General features: G+C 41.4%; 2 protein-coding genes across 8 annotated transcripts in view; one reads left to right on the forward strand and one right to left on the reverse strand.

Annotated features, from left to right (window-relative positions):
- Positions 1-25,279, reverse strand: part of Eya3 (EYA transcriptional coactivator and phosphatase 3) — an 80,364-nt gene that overhangs the window by 16,221 nt on the left and 38,864 nt on the right. For 2 of the 7 annotated variants that reach the window (XM_060379376.1, XM_060379381.1), the window contains 7 exons: positions 23,940-24,077; positions 15,232-15,317; positions 13,739-13,922; positions 11,798-11,937; positions 7,378-7,461; positions 5,294-5,383; positions 960-1,018 (listed from right to left, as the gene is read on the reverse strand). In XM_060379376.1, coding sequence (XP_060235359.1) covers positions 960-1,018; positions 5,294-5,383; positions 7,378-7,461; positions 11,798-11,937; positions 13,739-13,922; positions 15,232-15,317; positions 23,940-24,077 — 781 coding nt within the window. The remainder of the gene's footprint in view (positions 1-959; positions 1,019-5,293; positions 5,384-7,377; positions 7,462-11,797; positions 11,938-13,738; positions 13,923-15,231; positions 15,318-23,939; positions 24,078-25,279) is intronic. The other 5 variants (XM_060379382.1, XM_060379379.1, XM_060379377.1 and 2 more) reach the window with 4 other exon arrangements.
- On the forward strand, positions 2,089-4,427 carry LOC132652984 (cytochrome b-c1 complex subunit 10-like). The gene has a single exon (XM_060379383.1). The coding sequence runs from the start codon at positions 2,676-2,678 to the stop codon at positions 2,841-2,843; it is 168 nt and encodes a 55-aa protein (XP_060235366.1). The 5' UTR covers positions 2,089-2,675; the 3' UTR covers positions 2,844-4,427.

The following is a 25,279-nucleotide window of genomic DNA, read 5'->3' on the forward strand; positions in this document are numbered from 1 at the left end:
TTAGGAAACTACACATGCTTTTCATCCTAACACATGGGATGCAGAGGTAAGCTGAGCTGAGTTTGAGGCCAGCCTGTTTACATAGTGAGTTCCAGGCCAACCAGGGCTACACAGCAAAACCCTGTCTCAAAAACAAAAAATGGGGGCTGGAGAGATGCCTCAGCTGGCTGCTCTTTCAGAGGACCTGGGTTAGATTCCCAGCACCTACATGGCAGGTTACAACAGCTTGTAAGTCCAGTTCCGGGGAGATCGGGTGCCCTCTTCTGGCCTCTGTGGGCACCAGATACGCATGTGATGCACAGACGTACATGCAGGCAAAATAATATTCATACACATAAAATAAAATTTACAAACATATATTATCCTAGTGCAATGGCACACACCTGTAATACCAGCACTTAGGGAGGCAGAAGCAGGAGGATCTCTGTGAGTTCCAGGCTAGCCTGGTCTATAAAGCAAGTCCAGGATAGCCAAGGCTACACAGAGAAACCCTGTCATGACAACCCTCCACCCATCATACCTGATACCATCATACCTCCACAGTTCACTGAGCAAAATTCCTGATGCTTATGTGCAAGTAGAACTACCCAGTGAGAAGCATGCTTTCTCCTGAGAGGAAATCTATACAAAGAGAGAGCAGTACAACAGTGCAGCCATCACTCTTGAGATGTGGCTTCATCATCCAGTATGGCTACCTGGTAACTCCTGAGACCTTGGTCAAATGCTACGCCACTGAGGCCTCCCTAATGGTGCCACCTGCTCCTTTTACAGATCAGTGTCACTTCACGTCCTCTGCTTCCTATCACCTCTCTGCCTTATCACACTAAGTCTCGGTTAACTAGACTGGTTTCTGACTCCTCTAGCAACAGTGAGCATTTTAATCTTCCGCTTCCTCTGAATGCAGTGGCTTTGTACATACTAGGTGTGCTGATGTTCAGCCATCACTATGTTTACCACACCTCAGATCCTGGCCATTGTCATCAGAAGCCACATCTTCCACATGCACCTGGTCACACTCCTGTTAAAAGACAAAACACATTATTTCACTCCAGGGAACAAAGGTGCTGCCACTTACCATGACACGCTATACAAGAGCACGTACGACAGGCAGGAGGTGAAACACCTCAGTCTCTCTGTCACATAGACACCCCCACTGTCCAAGGGAAACCAGCTGCTTGAAACCTTCCTTAACAGTTTTAGCAATCACAACAGTTCATTTCCACAACTGCTTTCACACTGTCCCGAGCCTTTATGTCCCCTATTAGAGTGTAAATTCTACTACAAGATAGGACGCAGGACTCGGGTATTATATCTCCCTTGCATAATTTAGGGTTTTGTTTCTTATTATTTTTTCCTTCCTGAGACAGTGTTTCTCTGTGTAATCCTGGAACTCATTCTATAGACAGGCTGGCCTTAAACTCATAGAGATTTGCCTGCCTGTCTTCCAAGTTCTGGGATTAAAAGTGTGCACAGCCTGGTTTGTATATAAATTATTTTTGTAGATGAAACAAGATACTGGAAAAGTATGATATCAAAACTGGGAATAGGGGGCTGGAGAGATGGCTCAGCAGTTAAGAGCACCGACTGTTCTTCCAAATCCTGAGTTCAATTCCCAGAAACCACATGGTGTCTTACAACCATCTATAATGGGATCTGATGCCCTATTCTGGCATGTAAGGAATACATGCAGATAGAGCTTATATATAAATTTAATACCCCCAAACAAACAAACAAAAAACAGTCAGAATTACTGGAACAGAAATGCATACCTAAAATATAAGCATAATCACAGGTTATCTAAGTCAATGCTTAGATCTAGAACTTGTGTTCTAAAGAGAGATGAAATGATTTTCTCAGGATCATACAACTGGAGAGTAGTAGAAAGAGAAGGTCAAATGCACCAACCGCCTAACTGCCTGCTGTCTTCCCTGATAGAATCCTGAGGAAGGCTTTTAAAAATGCATATTCTTGGGTTCCTAACACACCTACTTGAACTGCTAGAATTGAAGACCTAGAATCTCCAATTTTTAAATTATTATTTATTTTTAAATTATTATTATTTTGTTTTGTTTTTCAAGATAGGTTTTCTATGTGTAGCCTTGGTTATCCTGGACTCACTTTGTAGACCTGGCTGACCTCCAACGCACAGAGATCCACCTGCCTCTGCCTCCCCGAGTGCTGGGATTATAGGCCACTTTGCCCCAGCTTAGAATCTCCAATTTTAAGACATTCCCCAGGGATTTCTTACGACCCCTAAAGTTGACAACTACTGACCTGGGAATCAGGAACACATTTAGGTCAAATTCTTTTAGAACTTTCGGGCCTGAGTGCGGGCTATGTCTAGAAAATCATTACAAATACACTTTGGGAATAATAATTGGCACATAGTAGGTTTTAAACTAGAATTTGCTAATTAAAAACTATGCTGTCTCATTTTGCCAACAAATGTAGTTGAAGGAAGATTAGAACACTGTGGACCTGAGGAGAAGCAACTGGATAGAGCCACAGTGATGTGACTTGCTGGAGAGCTGTCTGTGTTTAAGGAGAACTGGGCATACAATGTGTTTAGAAATGTTTTTACTTTACTTCCAAATTGCTGTTAGAAATGACGTAACATGACACAGGCGCCGTGGCCCATGGGAGCGGGTGACCCTGACTGTTGAGGTCCTGCAGCGATGCTGAGCAGGTTTCTAGGCCTGCGCTACCGGGAACTGGTCAAGAATTGGATCCCCACGGCCAGCATGTGGGGTGGGGTGGGTGCTGTGGGGCTGGTATGGGCCACGGACTGGCGGCTGATCCTGGACTGGGTGCCTTACATCAATGGCAAGTTTAAGAAGGATTAGGCAGCTCCGTCCTCTTGCCACAAGCCTCACTGGTGCCACACCCAGCCACCTCAGAAGCAGCCCTGTGGAGGATGCCTAGCTCTCTCCTGGGGAGCTTCTGCACTGATGGACACTGGGGCTGACGGGTGTGTCATTAAACCTTCTTCTTGCCTCCAATGCCTGGGCCTTCTCCTGCGCCATCTGCCTCCCGCCTTGTCCTCAAGGCATCCCCAATCCAAGGGTCCTTTAAGCACTCAGTGTTTGCACGTCTGGAGTCTTTAATGGCAGAAATCCTTACCACACTGACACAGTTTATGGATGGAAACTGCAGTTGTTCTCTGGGGCTGGCCCCATAAGTCACTTTCAACTTTAAAAAAAAGAAAAGAAAAGAAAGAAAAGAAAAGAAAAGAAAAGAAAAGAAAAGAAAAGAAAAGAAAAGAAAAGAAAAGAAAAGAAAAGAAATGACGTAATGTAGCACACGGTGCAGAGTGTAGAGTCATGAAGTGGAAATACTCACTCCCTTTCCTCCTCTGTCCTGTTTCCCAGCAATCCATTGCTCTGGCCAGAACAACTATTACTAGTTTTTTGAACAAGGCACAGGCTCAAGCCCAGGATGGGAACATGACTCTCAGCCTGAGATTCCCACTCTGAATTTCTCACAGCCCCAATCCTATGATCTATTATGCTGTGTTCACTTCAAAGGAAAACTCAAAAGGCAAAGCCAAGAGTTTTTCACTGTATTTTCTCAGTGTGTTCTATTTTCCTGGCACCTAATCACCGAATGGCTGAGTACATGAAGCTTCACTTATACGGATAATTCACATGTAGAAATATAATCAGAGCCAAGTGTGATAGCGTATGCCTACAATGACAGCACTTAGGTGGCAGAGGCAGATGGACTTTAACTTTAATGCCATCCTGAGTTATACAGACTGAATGAAGCCTTGTCTAAAAAAAACTTCTAGACCTCCAAATAAAAAAACGAACAAAACACCAAGCCCAAAACAAAACAAAAAATACTTAAAAGTTTCTACAAGAAAATATAGAAGAATATATTTCCCATTTGAGGATAGGTAAATAAACTTTAAACAAGAGCCAGAAACTTTTTAATATAAAGAAAAAAATGTAATAGTAAATTATACTTTATTAAAACTAAAATTATGGATTTCTAAAAGGCATGAAAAAGTCAAATCATATTTAAAACACATTTATAGTGCATATGAGATACAGGACTTTTTTTTATTTTTTTAAACCCAAGTCATAACGTTACTTTGACAAATTATACAGAAAAGAAAATAGCCAATTAAAGTAGACAAAAACTATCTAATAGCAGTAAGAGTAATCACCTATCAATTAGAGACCTAAAAGGTAAATTATTTTTAAAAAAGGTAGGATTAAAGAGTAAGCCAGGTATCACCAAGAAGCGGAGCATAGGGACTGGAGAGACAGCTCAGGTCAAGCATGCTGGCTGCTCTCCAGAGGAGCTGGTTTATTTCCTAGCATCCATCGAGCAGTTGTAACTGAAGTCTCAGGGGATCTGATGTCCCTTTCTGGCTTTATAAAAAAGAAAGAAAAACTTAAAAACAGAGAAACAAACAGAAAACAATACAGCAGCAGCAGCAGCGGGACACAACGGCACAGGCCTTTGACCCCAGAACTCAGGAAGCAGAGGTAGCGATTTCTCTGAGTTCAGGGCCAGCCTGCTCTACAGAGTCTCAGGCCAGCTAGAGCAGAGACTGCCTCAAACAAAACTAATCAAACAGTTATGTTATTTTATATAACATACTGGATTACTGACTTTTATTTTAGTGTTCCAGTACTTTACTTCCACATAAGTTGACTAAAACAAAAACCAACTTTTGCTTTATTTTTGGAGACAGGTCCTGAACCCACTATCTTCCTACCTCAGCCTCCTAACTGCTAGGATTACAGGTGTGTGTCCCCAGCCCAGGCTGAGAGGGGCCACATACTTTCCTTCCTAGTGCCACTTTTTCTCTTAACTCCTATGCTTAAAATCTATGTTTTAAACTTCTTTTAAACTCTTTCAACATACTCTAACTTGGGCTATCTCAGCTGGTAGAGTGGTTGCCTAACATGCAGAAAGCCCTCTGTTCACTCCACAGCACTGCATAAACCCTGGCATGGTTGCACATCTGGAATTCAACCACCCTGGATGCACAGGTAAGAAATCAAGTTCAAAGTCATCTTCAGCTACACAGTGAATCTGAGCTACAAGGGAACCTGTTTCAAAACAAAATGAAACAAAACATCATACTACAAACTACAACTCCTGCTAGCTGGTGATTCAACTGTGACATCTTCCTCCTGGAAATAGATTCCTGCAGGGATCCTGTTAACAGATCCTTTCCATTCGTCTTATCCAATCTCCTACCTTCTAAATACAAGTGCAGGCACTAACAGTTATAGAACAAAACACTCATGGAAGCAGAAAACCTATTTAAACCACTTACCTCTAAGTCATTGAAAAACAGATGTGTATCAGCCACTTCAAAAATCATTTCTTCCATTGTTAAACCTGAGCCAATTACTACTGTTGGGTCCTGGAATAAAAACAGAAGTGAGAATAGCACTGGTTCTAAGTTTCAGATATTTCAAAACTACTCTGGGCCTAGTCCAACACGATACAAGTCCATAACAGTACTTCAAATCTTACTGAGCCAATATCACTCACATTTATAAGAACCCGGGATTACAAAATATAGAGGCTATAGGGCATTAATAAAAATGTCAAAGTCAGGCGGTGATGGTGCTCACCTTTAATCCTAGTTCTCAGGAGGCAGAGGCAAGGGGGGCAGGTCTGAGTTTTAGGCTAACCTGGTCTACATAGGAAATTCCCGGACAGCCAAGGATACAAGAGAAACTGTGTCTCACCAAAACAAAACAAAATTCTGCTACTGCAATATGCATGATCCCTTTTTTGCTCATGTGACATAGGGAATACCAGACACCTAACTATCTAACCAACCAGGAAGTAAAGAAGACCAGAGTCAAAGGATGTGCAGGGTAACCAATGCAGGTTGCTTTAAAATGAAGCGTCAGTCTTCACGTAGAGCCTAAGTATTTTTCTAATGGTCTTAGGGATATAGTTTTGGAGCCTCTGTCAGCTGTGGAAAAGTACTCACAGGAGAGATTCCTGATACTCCAAGATAACTGGGAGTAGCAAGACAGCAAAGTTATTTTTATAATTTATAATTTATTTCTAGAAATAAATGATCCTGGAGATGATCTGTGGTGAAGCATTTTGCACATTGGAGGCCGAGGCAGGACAACTGAGTTCAAGAACAGCTGAGGCTACACAGTGAGACCCTGTCTCAAAACAAAGAAATACACAGAACTAATAACAACTCATTCTTCTAGTAAAAGTAATGCTTACACTGAAGACTAAATACATTTAATTTTGTCTGGTACAACTAACTTTTTAAGAAGCACATCTCTTTCAGATCTAGGAGATGTGGCTCACACCTGTAATCCCAACATTTGGGAGGCTTTAGAGGCAGGAGGATAACTGACACTTAGAAGCCAGATTGTGCTATACAATGAGATCTTGTCTCAAAATACAACACAACAGAAGTCACGTGATGATCTATTTTAGAAATCTTAGCTCTAGCTCATTTGAGGCTAAATGAAATTCTTAGAGATATTTTAGTGATTTAAGGCTTAATAGTCAGTCCTTAGAATATATAATCTTGAGATTTCATTTAATTTTGAGTCTTATTTTTATATTTCCATGCTCATAAAACACATTAAAAAGTGCAGTTATTTATTTTGGGATGTGTATGTGTGGTGTGCACATGGTCAGGGGACAGCTTGCGGGGAGCTGGCTCATGCTTCCACCATGGGTGTGGAGGACCGCACTCAGGTTCTTAGGCCTGGCAGCGAGCACTTTCACCTGGTAAGCCACTTCATCAGCTGGAAACGCTCCCTTACACAGCTTCAGAGTCAGCACTGCTCCTAGACCGGGCGTCTAGCTTTACCATCAACGCTACCCAGTTATGTAGCCTGCCTGGCACAAGACATCTGTCAAGTTTTATACATGGGGAGTTCCGAGCCAGCAGGGTAGGAGGAGGGGTATAGCCCAGTGGAACAGCACTTACCTAGCACTTGTGAGGCCCTGGGTTTGATTCCTAATACTGTTTTTTTGTTTTGAATTTTTATGTGGATGGGTGTTTTGCCTGCACGTGCGTCTTTGCATCACATGTATACAATGTCTGGAACTGGTGTTATAGATGGTTATAAGCTGTCATGTGGGTGCTGGGAACCAAACCAAAGTCCTTCGTAAGAGCAGTAAGAGCTCTTAAATCACTGAGCCATCTCTCCAGCCCCAATCCTAAGAGTATCAAATATATATGTATGTGTGTGTGTGTGTGTGTGTGTGTGTACACTCACACACATATATATGCATATACACACACACACTCAATAGGGCAAGACAAGCAGCAGAGAAAATGGATTTTCTACCTCAGCAGTTGGGAGAATTACATCAGCTGCTCATCTCTGTCAAAGAAAGGACGTTATAACAGAAGACTCAAATTACCTTTCCATACTTCTGAGCATAGGATCCAGTAAGAAGGGAATGAAATATGATGATGGTTTCATCCAAGTCCCAGAGAAATACCCGCTGAGGGGGGAAGACAAAAAATGAGTTATCTTATCTGTCAGTCACAGTGAAATAAACCAAAAAGAAAAAAAAAGGAAAACTGGAAAATCCACAAATACGTGAGAGTATAATAACACAATTTTAGACAATGGTCCACAAAAGAAATCATAAATAAAATTAGAAAACCCATTGAGATGAATGAAATAACAAAATGAAACAAAACAAAAAAACCCAACATGTTAAAACTTATGAGACAGTGAGAGCAATGGTGAAAGGGAATTTTAACCGTAAATACACATTAAAGGAAGGAAGCAGGTGGCATGAAAAGCATGACTTTAATTCCACCAGTTGGGAAACAGAGGCAGGAGAATCTCTGCGAGTTTGAAGCCATCTAAGTTTACAGAGAGAACTTCAGGCCAGCCTGGGCTATCCAGCAAGACAAGAGAAAAAAGAGAAAAGAAAAAGAGAGCAAGCAAGCAGATGGCATGGGTGTATGCCTGCACTCCCCAAACTGGGGAAACAGACAGGAACTGTTAATTGCTACCCTAGGCTACACAGCAAGAGCCTATACAAGAGAAGAAGGCAAAGGAAGCAGCAAGCCTCCGGGCAGATCTTTACAGGCCTATGGCTCTGGGTTCAATCCCTAGTCCAAGAAGAAGAAGAAAAAAAATCTCAAATCATAGCCATACTATATATCCAAGGACCATTAGACATGAAAGGCAAACTAAAGCTAACGCTGGGGAAAGGAAGAAGTCAATAAAGGATAAAAGAGAAAGAACCTAAGAAACAGAACAGAATAAAGACAGTGAAAGCAACAGTGGGTTCTCTGAAAATATCAGCAGACCTGACATTTACCAAGACAGATGAAGGAAAGTCAGAGATTCAAATTACTAAAACCATAAATGCAAGTGGGGACAACAATATGGACTTCCTAGACATCAGTGGACCCTATGAATCATCAACAGTTGCATGCCAAAAAACTGGATAACCAGGTGAAATAGTCTACTTCCCAAGAAACACACAACACAACCTAAATTGACTCAAGAAAAAGAAAAAAACCTGCCACTAGTAAGGAGCTTGGAGCCAGCCATTTAAAATGACACTAAAGGAAAAGCCTGAGATCCAGTGGTCTCACTGGTGAATTACAGCGGACATTTAAGTAAAGTAAGAATCAACATCACTTCCTAAATTTTTCCAAAAACACACTGAGAAGGAAGGAACACTTTCTATTTCATGCAGTGAGGCCAGCATCACTCTAAGACTAGACAAGACTAGAGCAGTGTGGAAAATGACAGCCCTCGTGAAAAACAGTGTACAGATCTCAACCAAATAGTAGCAAGTGATCTTCCCCAACATATAAAAACAACTATATATTGTGATTGAGTGGGATCACTTCTTGGAATGACAGTTCTCTGAATACATAAAATTAATCACTGCAACATAATGAGAGGAAAACCAAGCTGGGTGCAGTGGCGCACGCCTGTAATCCAGCACTCTGTGAGGCAGAGGCAGACAGATCTCTGAGTTCAAGGCCAGCCTGGTTTACAAAGTGAGTCCAGGACAGCCAGGGCTATACAGAGAAACCCTATCTCAAAAACAAAACAAAACAGAAAGTTAAACTTGAGTTCAACAGTGTTTTTATAAAACTAAATTTAATAACTACCAATTTAAAATAAACAAGTTAAAAAAAGAAAAAAAATACCCTGTTCAAAAATTCATAGGGAATTTGAAGAGATCTCTAAATAACCAAAACCACCTCGAGAGAGGACAGAGTTGAAGGAGTTATGCCATTTAATTTACAACTCAAGGTCACAGAAAGATACTCAATATGATTAGTCATTAGGAAATGCAAGTAAGAACTACAGTGAGATATCACTTTATACCCAACAGGGTAGCTTTTATTTTAAAAGGGGAGGGGCCAGACATATCTTTGTACGTTAAGTTCCAGTAGCCAGAGCTATGTAGAGAGCCTTTGTCTCACTACCACCACCTAAAATACAATTTAAAAAGGGAGGAGAGAAATAAGCATTTATGAGAATGTGGTCAATAATGGCGATGTAAAAGTGTAGAAGTCTGGTGGCTCCTCAAAAAGCTGAACACGAAATAAGATCCAGCAATTCCACTCTCTGTATAAAGAACTGGAGAAGTATAATACAAAGTATTCAAAGCCTCATTATTCACAATGGCCTAGAAGTGAAAGTGCCCTTCAACAGACACAAGATAAGCCAGATGCAGTATGCACACACATACAGTGTGGAGTATCATCCAGCCATTAAAATAAGTGAAATTATGATCCATGCTGCAACGCAGGTAAATCTCAAGAGCATTACACTTAGTGAAATGAGCTTGACAAAAGAGTACAGATAGTGGCTGGAGAGATGAGATGGCTCAGCAGTTAAGAGCACTCCCTGTTCTTCCTGGGTTCAATTCCTGGCAACCACATGGTGGCATTTATAATGCCAACCATTTATAATGTGATCTGATATCCCCTTCTGGCCTACAGGTATACATGAAGATAGAGCTCTCATATACATAAAATAAATAAATCTTAAAAAAAAAAAAAAAGAGTACAAATACTGTATGTTCACATTCAGCTATAGCTACACCAGGCAAATCCACAGTAGCAGAAAGCAGAAGAGTAGTTGCCATGGGCTATAAGGAGTATGAAGAGTTACTGTTTAACAGGTACAGAGTATGTTTAGGATCAAGAAAAGGTTCTGAATACATGGCTGTCATCTCAGCACTTAGGAGTATGAGGCAGGATTGCCCAGGAGTTCAAGGCAAGGCTGAGACTGTCTCAAAACAAACAAACAAACAAACAAACAACCCACAAGTGTAGCTACTGTATTTAGTAACACTGAATTATGCTCTTAAAATGGTAAAATTGGGGGCCTAGAGAGATGGATCAGTGGTTAAGAGCACTCACTGCTCTTCCAGAGGTACTGAGTTCAATTCCCAGCACCCACATGGTAGCTCACAACCTGTAATGGGATCTGATGCCCCCTTCTGGTGTATGTGAGGACACAGCACTCAGATATGTATGTATGTATATATGTATGTATGCACACTCAGATATATATTATATATATATAATGTTTTTTTATATATTATATATATATATGGTGAGGTTGGGGCTAGAGACATGGCTTAGCAGTTAGAGCACTGGCTGCTCATCTAGAGGTTTGACTCCCAGCACCCATGTGTAGCTCACAAGAGTCTGTAACTCTAGTCACAGGGAATCAGACACTCTCTTCTAGTCTCTGCGGGCATGAGGCATGCATGTGATATATAGACATACATGCAGGCAAACTACCTACACATATTTTTAAATATCATCCATACTCATAAAAATTTTCAAATCTTAAAAAAAAAAAAAACAAAACACCACAGTAAAGTCTTTTAAAAAGTGTTTTAGGTGGAGTCTCAGGTAACTCATGTATCCAAAGATGACCTTCAGCTCCTGCTCTTCCTGCCTTCTGAAGTCATGGGATTACAGGTATGTACTATGTCCAGCAAAAAATGTTAAAGGTTTAGGTAATACACGCTGTAGTACAACTGTTAAAAGTAAAGAGCTGTCAATATTCCTAAGACTGACACCAGAACTTTAGTTTCCTTATTTCTTGTTGTATTTGCTCCCCAGAAGAGAAGAGGAAGACAGACTCTCTGTGCAGCTTCAATTTACCTGTGTCTAAGAGCATATAAATATATTTCTTTGCTTTACTGAATAACATCAAAGAAAAATAAAAACTACAAAATAAAGGTACTGCAGTAATTCTGACTTTAGAATTCTGTATGTTTTTTTATTCTTTCCAACCATAACTGAAATCTATGTCCACAGTAAATTTCCCTGGTGTTCAAAGCACAGCATGGTTTGCTGGCATGCTCAGTAAGCAGTCACCAGATCCCACTTTCAGTTTCTTAATAGAAACAGTATGACATCATTTATAGCTCCTCTGGCTTTCTCCTAAAATGCAGTGTAATTTTTTTTTTCTCTGAATGTAGAAAACAATTTGTTCTTTCTGTTAAAGTTATCCTGAATCAGAAAAGGTAAAAACAACTGGAAGGGTTTATATATAGGTTAATACACACACACACACACACACACACACAAAACAACTGGAAGGGTTTATATATAGGTTAATACACACACACACACACACACACACACACACACACACACGTGCGCACACGCTAAGTCATGGGTATGAATGGATTTTTTTTTTACCTACATTTTTTTTTCTCTTGGCCCTGAGAATTCAAGCAGACACAACACACAACATTATTTCTGCAAATTCCAGACATATGCCTGACAGAAGTGAGGAAAACAGAATAAGTTAAGTCAAGTTTCTTCACATACTTCTAATTCACTGTCCTGGGAAGAACCGGCATCGGCTTTCCTCTTGCCGCGGTTCTTGACAGTCATGTTTTTCCGGGACTGATCATCAGCATCTTTATTTGGTGTATTCTGGGATAAAGACGGGCTTGTGGAGGAGTCTGCTGAAAGGAGAAGTAAGATACACAGGCTGTAAGAACCGCAGCAGGGAGTGGGGCTGACAGGAGGAATAATAAAAAGACAGGGTCCTTATTTTAAAAATAAAGGAAACTGGGAAAAGAAAGAAGCCCCTTATACCACAATGGCCAGGAGCCTGAAGTAACCAGAACTGTCTACAGAGACAACATCTGCCTACAGAGATAGTATCTGCCCACAGAGATGAAATCTGCCTATAGAGACAACTCTGCCTGAGAGAGACAATACTTGCTTACAGAGAGTATCTGCCTTCCTAAAGACACCCTAAAAGGACAGACTGAACAACAAATTATGCCTTCTTATAGTCAGAATGTTTGTGACCTCCATTTGAATTACACCAGGACCACCTCTCTCACACCTCATGAAAAGCACCTCACAATTTCATTTATGAAGAAAATGTTCCCGACTGAGAGGTAGCCCAGTGGATAAGAGCACTTGCTGCTTTTGAAGAGACTTTGGTTTAGTTGATTCAAAGCCACCTGTAACTCCAGTTCTAGAGGTCCCAACGCCCTCTTCTGACCTTTGAGGGTAGCAGACAAGCAGTGGTATACATACATACATACATGTACACAAAATACACAGATGTAAATAAATCTTGAAAAATTCAGAGGATAAAGCTTTAAAAAAAGCTTTACAGCTTTTTAAACTGTTATTATTGTTATTTTACATGCGTAAGTGTTTCGCTTACATGCATGTCTGTGTACCACATGCATGCAGTGTTCCAGGAGGTTTGAAGAGGACATCAGATCCCTGAACTACTAGATCCGGACAATTGCTAACTTCCATGTGGACACCCGGACTTGAACCCAGGCCCTCTAGAAGAGCAGCCAGCACTCTTAACCGTGGAGTCATCTCTCTAGTCTAAATTGGAAGAACTAATCTCTAAATTTTTTTTTTTTGAAATGTAGCCCAGACTGGCTTAGAACTCACAGGTATCCACCTCCCTCAGCTTCCCAAGTGTCAAGGGTGTTCACCATGTCATCCAGCCTTTTTACTTACTATTTAAACTGTATTTAATACTTAAATTTAAGCGGTTTATTCTTTAAACTTTGTTATAAATCACACTGTTTTGAGCAATGTAACTTAGACACATAATCGTACCTGCAGCCACTGTAAAGCCGTGGCAGAGGGCTGTGTAACCTTTCCCACGCGCTCTAGCTCCCACACTTACTCCTGTGAAGCATGATCTTAAATAACCCACTAACTTTGCTTCACTCTGCCTCATCCTGAAATTCTGTGGTGTAATCAAGGACTAGGCTTTCTACAAGTAAGAAGTCCTTAGTGAAAGGGGACTCCTTGGGCTGCTGGTGGCACTGCAGGCAGGGCCACGCCTCCCAGTGCCACTCACAGGCAGTCTCTGACTTGAGAGTCAAATGTTAGGACTGTTGGGGAAAAAAATGTAGTTGTTCTTGGAACATTAGCGAAGTTTAAGACAGAAAGATTGCCTGCTCCGAGTTCCTAGCGGGAGTTTAAGACAGGCCTGGGTTAAACCTGGAAGCTGGCAACCTTCAGGCTGGCCCTTCGTCTGAAGAGCCCTGCTGAGTGCAGCACACTCACGAGGAGGGCAGAGTGTGCTCTAGAAGCGCATCTTCCCACTGCTGGCACTCTTCTGTTCCCAGCATCTACACACATTCTACCAAGCAGTTTCTCCCCACAGTCTGTTTGTGCAGTTTACACTTGAAAGGGAAGCCAAGAGCATGGTAAACTAGCTTCTCCCAGAACAAAATCATCTCAGCATCGCATGGAAACACCTATTGCTCCAGTACTCACCAGAGGGAAGCCGCTGTGGGGCTGGCGCAGGTACTACAGCACTAGGCTTCTCTGTCTGGTACGTGGTAGCCGCTAATGTGGTATTCTCAGCATCACTGTTAGTTTGGCCTGCAACTCCAAAGCTGGAACTAGGGTAGCAGGCCTGGTACTGATTCTGTCCAAGAATAGTATAGGTAGGATAATCCTGTGGGCCAAAGGAAAGAAAACAAGACTATTACCTATTAGTCATAATGATTTTCCTAAAATATTGTCTTTTTATTTTTTCACCTACCTAGCAGTCCCAAGAAATCAATGATTTTCAAAACACAGAAACATGAGTATAGATGAATCATCTAAGTGAACAATTTAATCAAACAAATGTATGTTTGATTAAACACTCTTCAGGAGTAAGCCATAATGTGAAAAACTAAAGACAGTGTCCTTAGAAGATCAGAAACAAGAGCTGTGAGAGGAGAGAGCCCATGCAGGGCCGCATGCTACACAGATGGGGATGCACTAGGAACACTGGGCCTCTGTGCTGGCACATGGACCCAACTCAGGAGACAGGCAGGAGGATGAATGAAAGTCTGAGGCCAGCCTGGACTATGGCACATCCCAGGGCAGCCAGGGGTACAGAGTGAGGCCCTGCCCCCAAAAATCAATTTACCCAATCAAAACTAAACAGCCCCCCCCAACCCCAAGGTACTTGTGGATATAAGAAAGAACAATCACCACAACAGAGGGACAGTCAGACCCAGAAAGTCAATGAGTAGGTTAATTGTAGCCAAAAAACCCACAGTCTGCGGAAACAGAAGTGGTCCTGGCCGTTGCTGCAGAGAAAGTCTGAGCGTGTTAAAAACAAAACAAACTCTACAACACAACACTGAAGATGTTACAGTGATCATTTAAGCACACATGTAACTGATCAAAACCAAATCACAGCCAGGCATGGTGGTGGAGAGATGGGTGGATCTGAGTTCATGGCCAGCCTGGTCTACACAGTGAGTCCCAGGGCAGCCAGGGCTACATGGGGAAACCCTTGAAAAGCAAAATACCAAAACCAACCAACCAACCAACCAACCAACCAACCAACCAAACTATAATCAAGGAATAAGGGGATGGGTGGAGGTATTTACTTATTCCACATTAGTTGTGAGTGCCTTTTAAGTGAGTGCCAGTAATTTGTATAGGTTCTGGGAATATGAAAGTGAACACAAACAGAAAAATGAATCACTGCTCTTGGAGTGCAAATTCTAGTGGAGGTTGGGTGAGGCTTAGGTAGAGTAAACACAGTAGGTAATGCGGCAGATAGAACCATATTCCTGGGAAGATTAGTAAGGAGCAAGAGAAACGTGATAGCAGCCAGAGAGTTCTGAGGGCATCTGGCAACAGGACTCAACAGTCTCCACTATTGCTGGTTGTTCCTTAGATGGGCAAGTTAACCGTGGAAAGAAGAGAGGAAGTGAAAATCAGATGAATCTTACAAAGGAGGATGAACAAATGGGACACAGTACCTGATTTGAGATACTGGCCACAGCTGCTGCTGGAATATTGGCAATTGCAGATGAAGTGGATATCAGGCTGGCATTTGTGCTTGAAGCTACAAGATTGAGAGGATTAGGAAATATTAACGATCCCATGTAAATGCCTTAAAGATATGGGAAACAACTTGTTTTAATAGAACATATGTACAAGGAGACAAAGAACACTGGCTAAAGAAGCAAATGCTGGAAGCTAGAGAGACAGTTCAGTGGTTACGAGTACTGGCTGCTCTTCCAGAAGACCTGGGTTCAAGCTCTAGCACTCATATGATGGCTCGCAATCATGTAATCCTGGCCCTCCTTCTGTCTCTGCGGCACCAGGCATACATATGGTGCACAGACATAAAACACGATACACATGAAACTCAGGAACAATAAAAAAGAAGCAATCACTTGTTTTGCTTTTGCATGCCATACCTTGATTATAAACAAAACAATGGAATATTTGCTTCAACTTGAGTCCTCAGCTCTTAATAGGAAAGTCCTAGAAGAATGCATGCACAATTCACAGCTCATAGTGACACACCAGTAAAGCCAGAACTCAGCCAAATCATCACAATCTTTTCTAAAAGCTCAAGAATGATCCCCCTGCAAGTGACCTGACAGTCAGTAAAGCTCTGGGAATCCTAAGTTGTGGCACTGTTTATGGCCAGTCATCCCAAATTAGGTCTTTCCCGAGGGACATATTTATTTTGAGAAATATAGCTAGTTCTCCAAATTCTAACTGCTATATTCAAATAATGGCTTATTAATGTAGTACTCTGCCCCACAGCCATGACAGGGCTCTTAAGGGCTTCCTTTCCTAGATGAAATGCATTTAATAACTTATAGGAGGTATTTGCTTCCCATCAATAATCAGTTTCTTCTCTGCTATAACTTAATCCATTCATTTTCCTAAGAGGAAGCGTCAAACAATTATTACACAGCAATTTTAATCACTTTATGGGAAAGGACTTTCCGGTAGTTTCTAGATTCTGCAAGCAATATCTTCCCCTGGCAGGTCTGAAACAGACTGGACTGAATAAAGTACTTTAAACGATAGAGAAGAAAGCTTACTAGCATTCTCAGCAGTCACTTCCAGACCAACTTCCCTTTCCTCTGGGTGTGGCTTGGCCTTCTCTTTTCTCCTCCTGCCCAGCATTCTCTTATTTACTAACACCTGGAGATGGCTGGACTCAATCATACCCGGCTACTATCCACACGGGAAAAATATATTCTGGTAAGCAGCTTTAGAAAGGTAATCCTCAGCCAAGCATGGTACAGTGAGGAGGTGGAGGAAGAAGGATCAATTCAAGGTCAGCCTCACACCCACAGTGAATTAAAGGCCAGTGTGGGCTACATGAGATCCAGGCCCCTCAAACCAACGAAAAACAATTATAAAAGAAATATAATAATCCTCAGTCTAAAAAATGACTGGAATATTTCAGATTCCTATAACTATCATTGAACCCAAGTTAATTTACCTAAAAATGTAGATAATCACTGTATGCTTTACCCTGTATACATGTGCTCTGTGTATAGCACAATCACTCACTATATGCTATACCCTATATAAGAAGTTAGGAATAAAAAAGTCCTAATCATCATACACACATGTATTTGATGGTCTCAATAAAGAATATTAAACTGCAGATATGATAAAAACAACAGTGAAATACAAAACAACAAGTACAAACTTAGAGAGCCAAATAAAATTTAAATAATATCCCCTATTTTTATGTACGGAAAGGCTGTCAGATCTCTACCAATGGCTGATTTTTACATGGTCCTCATTCCTGTTTTGACAACGTTGTTGATAAGTTATTGAAAGACAAGGCTTCTAAGAATCATATTCTATTAGGTCAGCTTAATATAACCAGTGTATCAGAGCTTCGATGAAAAAAAAAATCATAGTTAGAATTAAGTGATACTGTCTTAAGGGTTAATGGCACATAAAAACTTGAGCAAGGCCAGTGAGATGTACAAATTTGGCAACCTCAATTTTATCTCTGGAACCCACAATGAAAGGAGAAGCAACTCCTGAAAGCTGTTCCTGTGCCCTGCCCCACCCCCAATTACAGAAAAGTTTACTCAAGGCCAGGCACAATAGTTCACCCCCACAATAGTTCAGTATACATCCCAGCATGCTGGAAGTAGACACAGTAGGATTTTGCAAATTCAGTGTCAACCTAAACTATACAGAAAAACCCTACCTCAAAAAGGATTTGGTTTTCACCCACTTTTCTAAATTTAAGCATGTCACTCTGCTTTGTTAGCTCACAAGAGCTTCATGTATGTTACTCAAAACAAGAGAGATTCTTCAAGGTACTCCCTACCAGAACTGCCCCTCCTGGTCCTCCCAGCCAGGTCAATGACTCCTCAACATGTCAGTTTTCCTTATACAAGCTCTCTCAGACCTCTCTCTTAAAATGAGTCCTTTCCTGTTTTCTCAGACCCACAGCATTTTTTGTTTGTTTTGTTTTGAAGAAAGGGCTTCCCCGTGTAGCCCTGGCTGTCCTGGCCTCCAACTACAGAGATCCACCTGCCTCTGCCTTCTGAATACAACACAACAGCTCCTTCCCTGTTTTCTCAATCATGGTAATGTGCCTTTTCTTCCTTCAGAGTACTTACAGAAATCTTATTCACTTACTCTTTGTGTTTTCTAGACTAATCATATAGACTGTGAGCATCAAGAAGACGTATTCTGCTATCTTATTATCTCCAGAACCTAGCAAAGCACCCAATATATAAAAGATGAGGCTCAACCGGGCATGGTGGCTCACTTCGTTGATTCCAGCACCTAGGAGGTTGATCTCTCAGTTCAAGGCCATCCCAGTCTACACAATGAGACAGCCAGGGCTATATAGAGAAACAACATCTTGGGAAAAAAAAAAAAGATGAGGCTTAATAACTATTTGTAAGAGTCAACCTGCACATACTAGGTATGAGAGACAGAATCTTTCTGTCTATTAGAGGATGACAGTCCAGTTATACACTCTTTTATTCTTTTGGTTTTTCAAGACAGGTTTTCTCTGTGTAGCCTTGCCTGTCCTGATCTTGTTTTGTAGACCAGGCTGGCCTCAAACTCACAGCAATCTGCCTGCCTCTGCCTCTCAGAGTGCTGGGCTCAATTACATACTCTTGAGAGAGTGACATACTCTCAGTATGTAACCAAAATATCTAAGCCAAAAGTTTTAGCCTTTGGGTCTCAGCAGAAACTGCATATTTGTTTAAAACTGAATGCCTATGTGGATCATTCATTTGTCAAACACTGTCTACTATATGCAAGCACTATTCCATGGGCTCAGACTATATCAATGTACTTAAAAAACAACCCAGGAGAAAAAGCTGCACTGAAGAAGCTTGGTAATGAAGTCTCATCTCCTCAACAAGGACTGCTGAGATGGGTAAAGGCACCTGACTTTAACCCTGGAACCCACATGGTACAAAGAGAGACCTGACATCCAAAGCTGTCCCCCAACCTCCACATGCATGCTGAGGCACGTTCTCATACATGCTTTCATGCAGAAACATGTACAACACATGATGGAGTGGAGATTTACATCTGCAATAGCTAGTCTGAATTGAACTGTGTGATAATGGATGGGAACTGGAAAAATCAGTGTGAATTCATGCTGAACTTTAAAATATTTACATATGTACTTACACAGGCTAGAACACACACATCTACCTATTGCTCTGTTAACACAGCATCTAAAGGAAATGAGACCTGACACCCTAGCTGCAATGTGTCCACATCTTGGTCTCTAAACATGTCTTATTAGTTTAGTAGCACTGCATGTGTGGTGGTTTGGTAAGAATGGACCTCACAGGATCATTTGTGTGTGCTGGTGTAAGTACGGAAGTAAGAGGACAAGTATGGAAGGGAGCTGGTACTTCCTCTCCACTGGATGAATTCAGGTCATACGGCTTCCATGACAGACAAGTGATTTTACCACTGAGCCATTCTGTTAGCTCCATTTCTTTTCTTTTCTTAATGTGCTTTCATACATTTATTTTCCTTTTAAAGTTATATTCAGAATAGGTACGGGAGAGAGAGTGGGACTGGAGGAGAGGAGGGAGGGGCCTATGACGGAGATATAAATTGAATTAATTATAAAAGCTATGTTTATTCGTGTGTGTGTGTGTGTGTGTGTGTGTGTTCCCATATGGAGGTCAGAGGGCAACTCAGTTCTCTACTTCCACCATGTGTGTGCTGAGGAACGTATCAAGCACTTTTACCTATTGATCACTGTAATAACCCCATGTCTTGGTTTCTAATACCATTCTTTTCATAAAGAAAAACCAAGCTTGGGGCTTGTGAGATGGCTCAGAGGTTAAGAGCACTGGTTGTTCTTCCAAAGGTCCTGAGTGTAAGTCCCAGCAACCACATGGTGGCTCATAACCATCTAGAATGAGGTCTGGTGCCCTCTTCTGGCCTGCAGGCACACATGTAGGGAGAATAAATAATAAATAAATCTTAAAGGAAAAAAAAAAAAAGAAAAACTAAGCTTCTCTGGAGAAATGGCTCATCAGGACTTAGGCAGATAATATACAAGATGTGCTTAGAGCATCTCAGTGTCAGATGACAAAGATTCTAAAAAAAAAAAAAAAAAATCAAACATCGAAAACAAAAACAGGTCAGTAGTGGGTAATATAAAAAGTGTCAACCAGGCAGTGGTGGTACATGTCTTAATCCCAGCACTTGGGAGGCAGAGGTAGCAGATCTCGGAGTTCGAGGCCACTCTGGTCTACAGAGTGAATTTCAGGACAGCCATGGCTACACAGGGAAACCCTGTTTTGAAAAACCAGAAAGGAAAAAAAAGTAAAAAGATACCAGAGTCAACTAAATATGACCAAATGAGATAACAGTTAAAGCTGTTCTGCATTATAAAATAAATGTATATGAGTCCAGGCACAAATGATCAGTAAATAGTAAGTGACAAGAGAAAAGTGAATGGCTATCAAGGAGGGGGAGGGAAATTTTAAGCATGGATATAACTTCTAGGCCAGGTGGGGTGGCTCACGCCTCTAATCCCAGCACTGGGGAAGTCAGGAGACAAGATCAGCCAGGGCTATACAGCAAGACCCAGTCTTAAAGACACACCACCCACCCATACACACACACACCGGAAATATTTAGAAAGTAATTTTGCAGTGGAGATACCTGATGAACATTCCTTCAGCAGATGATCAAGGTTAACACTAACTGTCCTAAGTCATATGGATATAATGTACATTTGACATGTGATGGCATCTTACCTCTGTGACCCTTGAGAAACCTGTAACTCCAGTCTAATCATAAATAAAACATCAGATAAGTTCTAACAGAAGGCCATCCTCAACCCCACCCAAGTCAACAGAAACCGGAAAAGTCTGAGAGCATAAATCTCTGGAATCTAGGAATCTAGGGAGACATGACTATTAAATATAAGGTTTGTCTTCCATTTGAGTTAAGTTACCCTGTTAACAGATAACAGTTTCTAATATCAGCTCATTAGTCATACCAAATGTAGCATACTCATAAGATGCTAACTGTATGGAAAATTGTAGGGTGTACATATTAGCCATGATCACATTATTTTGCAAAGCCCCATTTTTGCAAACGGTTAAGAACTAAACTCACTTGTTTCCCAGAGCTCAGTAACTTCTAGGCCCTTGCCCTCCCCACCCTATCAACCCCCAGTGCAGTGAGCCTCGAGATACTGATCTGTATCTTGAGAATTCTTTTTGTCCCCTTCTCTCTTCATTCACCCTAGCTGCAACGGACCCCAGGCTCTGGTTCTTCTTTTAAGAGACTGCACACTTCTTCCAGATGAAGCCCAGCTGTTGCTGAGTTGTGCATCCTCTTGTATGTATTTTCTTCTGCCCAACTTTGCAATACAAATTATATGAGGACTGTGCACACTCTGCTCAACTGTTCTGTCAATCTAAAAGCATACTAAAAAACAAAGTCTGCAGGGGCTGGAGACAATAATCAGCAGATAAGAGCACATGCCACCCTCACAGAGGACCTTATTTAGGTTTCCAACAAATATGCTGGGCAGCTTCTAATTGCCTGTAACTCGGCATCCAAGGAATCCAATGCCCTCTTCTGGCACATTCAGCTATACAAGTTTTAAAAAGGGGCCAGAGAGATGGCTCAGCACTTCATTAAGACCACTAGCTGTTCTTGCTGGAGACCTGGGTTCAATTCTCAGCACCCACACAGTGACTCACAACCATTTCTAACACCAGTTCTAGGGAACATGACATGACATGACATGACATGATCTCTGCTGGCACCAGGCGTACACGTGATGCACATACAAGTGTGTAGGCAAAAATCATATAAGTAAATAAATAAATCTTATAATAAATAAATAAACAAATAAATAAAAATCTTTTTAAAAAGTCTGCTAATGAAACGAAAACTCCTGGCCAACAAAAGGCTACTGGGTATTATCAACAAAATGGGAGTCCAAAGTCATCAGTGTGTGCCGAGGAGAGAGACAGCAGGGGGACCTACTATGAAGATGCCACGTGCTCAGCCCCACTAATCATGCCTATACTTCATTTTAGTCAAATGTCTCCCATAAACTTTTTTTTTCATATTATGAAGAAATAAATGACAACTTGATGCCTTAAAATTTATACTTTGTATCAGTATTAATAAACAATAAATAAAGGAAAAACAAAGTTAGATATATGTTAATAAATTCCTCAAATATGGGCAAGTTGACACTGGTGCCATGACTTCAACCCTGAAAAACATAAATATTACACTCACACTCTAGAGTTAGAATGTTCCACCTCCATCCTGATTTAAAGTTATTTAGATTCTCTGTGCCTCAGGCTCCCCATCTGGAAAATGGGGTCAATAGTACTTACTCACAGGGTTGCTGTGCAGATGATACAGTACCTAGCCATGACTTAGAACAGAGCTGCGAGCACAATGAGCACTCACTGGGCTCCAGCAGTTACTACTAACGACGAAGGAAACCAGGTTAACAGACTCCAAGGAAAAAATAGACACTTAAGACATGACGTAAAGACAGCAGGTAATGAAATTCAACAGACGCTTTCCTGACCCACTTAAAGCAACGTCTTCTAACTTATTCCAAAGATATGATTCCACTTATTTTGCAAGGGAAAAGAAGTGTTAAATTCAAGACACAATTACTGAAGAGTGCAGACTTTACACCCCAATGGGAAAAGAACCCTTATTTTCCCTTGTCTTCATGCCCTATGTGATCCCTAAATAGGGATGTATCTAAGAGGGACCTGGTTATCTCACTGCTTGTAGCTGATCCCAAAGGCCTATTATCTTAGAAAAACACTGAAAATGAAATGAAAGTTAGAAATGGTGGTGTATGCCACTCCCAGATGGGCTCAAAGGGCTGGGTTGGGAGCTTCTTCTATTAGGCCCACGGGTTCAAGGTGAACCTGGGTCACTCCTTAAGCTTTGTTCTTCTTGGGTTGTTCCTGTTAGGAAGGAAGAAAACAGGGAGGAGAAGGCAAAGAGAAAATGAAACGCAAGAGAAGACTCTGGCAACTGGAGGTAAAGGTAGCTGAGACCTAGGTCTTAAGAACAAAGCAGGGGCTGGAGTGACGGCTAGGTGGGTAAAAACACCACTGACTTCCCAGGGGACCTGCGTTCTGTTCCTAGTTCATTCCATCTGAGCAGCTTGCACAGCTTGTCCCTCAGGTTGTCTTCTGGCCTCCGTAAGCCAAGACATGGCTACCCTCACGCACATGCATAGTCATACACAAGTAAAATTAATCTCAAAAAACAAATATCAAAGTTGCCTAGCACTGTCCTACAGAATCAAACAATTCCCAAGTCAATTAATTGAAAATAGTTAAAACTAAGTCTTTTTCATCAGCAAAGTTCCTATCTTCAGAGGTTTTGGGTGCTTGTACTCATCTCTCCAGAGTTTATTTTATGAAGAACAAAGTGCAAAAAGCTGTAAAAGAAATAAACAACAAAAACATCACAGAGGCAGATGAGAAGCCAAGTACATGGACACAGCTTTCCACTCTAGACCAATGGGACTGAGAGTGCAGGCAGTTAGCACCACACTGCCCTTCTGCCTGCTCATTCTGATTAGAAAATTCTCAATTTCAAAGAAGAACTCAGAAAAGCACAATTGTTCAAAATTTAAGTTTCACTCTGAATAGGGATAAAAATAACTTTTCTTCTTTTCTTCAGAGCTGGAGATGAAACCCAGTGCCTCACGCATGCTAGGCAGGCACTCTACCACCAACCTACACCCTCAGCCTGATAGTAATCTTTTTAAGCAAAAGAAATACTCTCACCAAGGAGTAAATGGGGATGCGTGTCACAAAGCCACCAGCAGAAGAGCCATCCACATCGCACATTCCACTGACAATTCACATAGAAGCCGGCCAAATTCGGACTCAAGGAGTTGCCAACTTACATGTGAAAATGCCACTGAGAACAGACTAGAAGGAAATCAAGAGAAGCTTTCTGGGTATCGGCATGCAAAGGAAGGCGTCACTTCTATTAAGCAGCTCGCATTCAAAGCCTAGGCTACTTACAAACCATACTCTGCTCAGATTTGCCTAACACAAAAAAGCATGCACAAACGCATGCCATTCCCTTTACTACAGATGCTGCTCCTGTATCATCCAGTTTGTTTGGATATACGGGCAAACTAAAAATAAAAAACAACGACACACACACAACCATGCCTATTTACCTTGAATGGGATAAGAATAATGTGCTGGGCTTGGCTGGCTTGTGGTTAACCCTGTAGTGCAGGTGAGAACACTGTGTTGACTTGGAGATGGAGTCTGAATTAAAGCACTTTCAGGTTTCACACCTGGCCACAGTGCACCTGAATCAGATAAAGTGGACCAGTTACAAACAACGCATGGGGCTGAGGGACACAGCTATGCTTTAAACACCAGCTGGCAGGTTTCAAGCCGAAATCTTAAAGCAAGTCTGCTTGTAGGAGAAAATTACTCCACTTCTAATACACCACAAGCAAACATATTTCCAAGAATTAGAGCATGGGGCCACAGGAACAAACCTTGGCGAAGAGCCCAACAGGAGCATGTATGTACCTTCACCTCAAGGGTTGCAGCAAGTGACCAAGATTCAGAAAAGAGTACACGCCGGTTGTGGTGGCGCACACCGGTAGATTTGCTGAAGGAGGCAGAGGCAGAAAGAGTCCACTAAACCAGAGCATTTGTCAGAACTGACATCGTATAATGAGAAGTTCAAATTGGCAAGGTGGGAAATAGTCTATGTGAGTTAAAATTCACTTACCCATAGAATAAGCAAGTTTTCTAAATGCCTTCGTGACAGCTTTTTTTAAACTGATTATTTTATAAATGTTGTTTCCTAGATTAGGAAAGGCATGCCAGCTTTTCAAAAAAGATAACAGCATCACACAGGCCCCAGATGTGGTTCAGTTGGTGAAGAGCTTGCTTAACATACAGAAAGCCCAGGCTTTAATTCCACCACATGAAGTGGGCATGTCTACAGATTCATGTCTACAACCCAGTACTCAGGAAGCAAAGGTAGGAGGATCAGAGTTTCGAGGTCATTCCTGGCTACCCAGCAACTTTAAAGTTATTCTTGGCTACATGAGACCATGTTTAAATAAATAAATAAATATAATCTATAAATACACACACACATATATCTTAGCTGAGTGGTGGTGCTCAGCAGGCTGATACAGAAGACTGTGAATTCAAGGCTGTCTACACTTTATAACATCACACCGTCTAAAACAAACAAACAGAAAAACACCTTGAAATATGTAACTTAGGAAAAAAGTTATATTATACATAATTCTATCATCCAAACATCCAAACTTAACTACTATTAAAGGATCACAGAAAAATTACCCATAGTTCTCAGGGCACCCTGCTCTATCACTCTCTGAGACAGGGTGTCTCACTGAACATGGAGCTGGGATCACAGCAACCCCCGTGCCTCTGGGCCCAAGCCCTGATGCAAGGTTGACGGGTACACATTGCTACACCCAGCTTTTTACAGATCCTCACTCAGGCTTGAGGAGCAAGCACTCTT

This window comes from Meriones unguiculatus, chromosome 3 (assembly GCF_030254825.1).
Source record: "Meriones unguiculatus strain TT.TT164.6M chromosome 3, Bangor_MerUng_6.1, whole genome shotgun sequence".
Classification (NCBI taxonomy): domain Eukaryota; kingdom Metazoa; phylum Chordata; class Mammalia; order Rodentia; family Muridae; genus Meriones; species Meriones unguiculatus.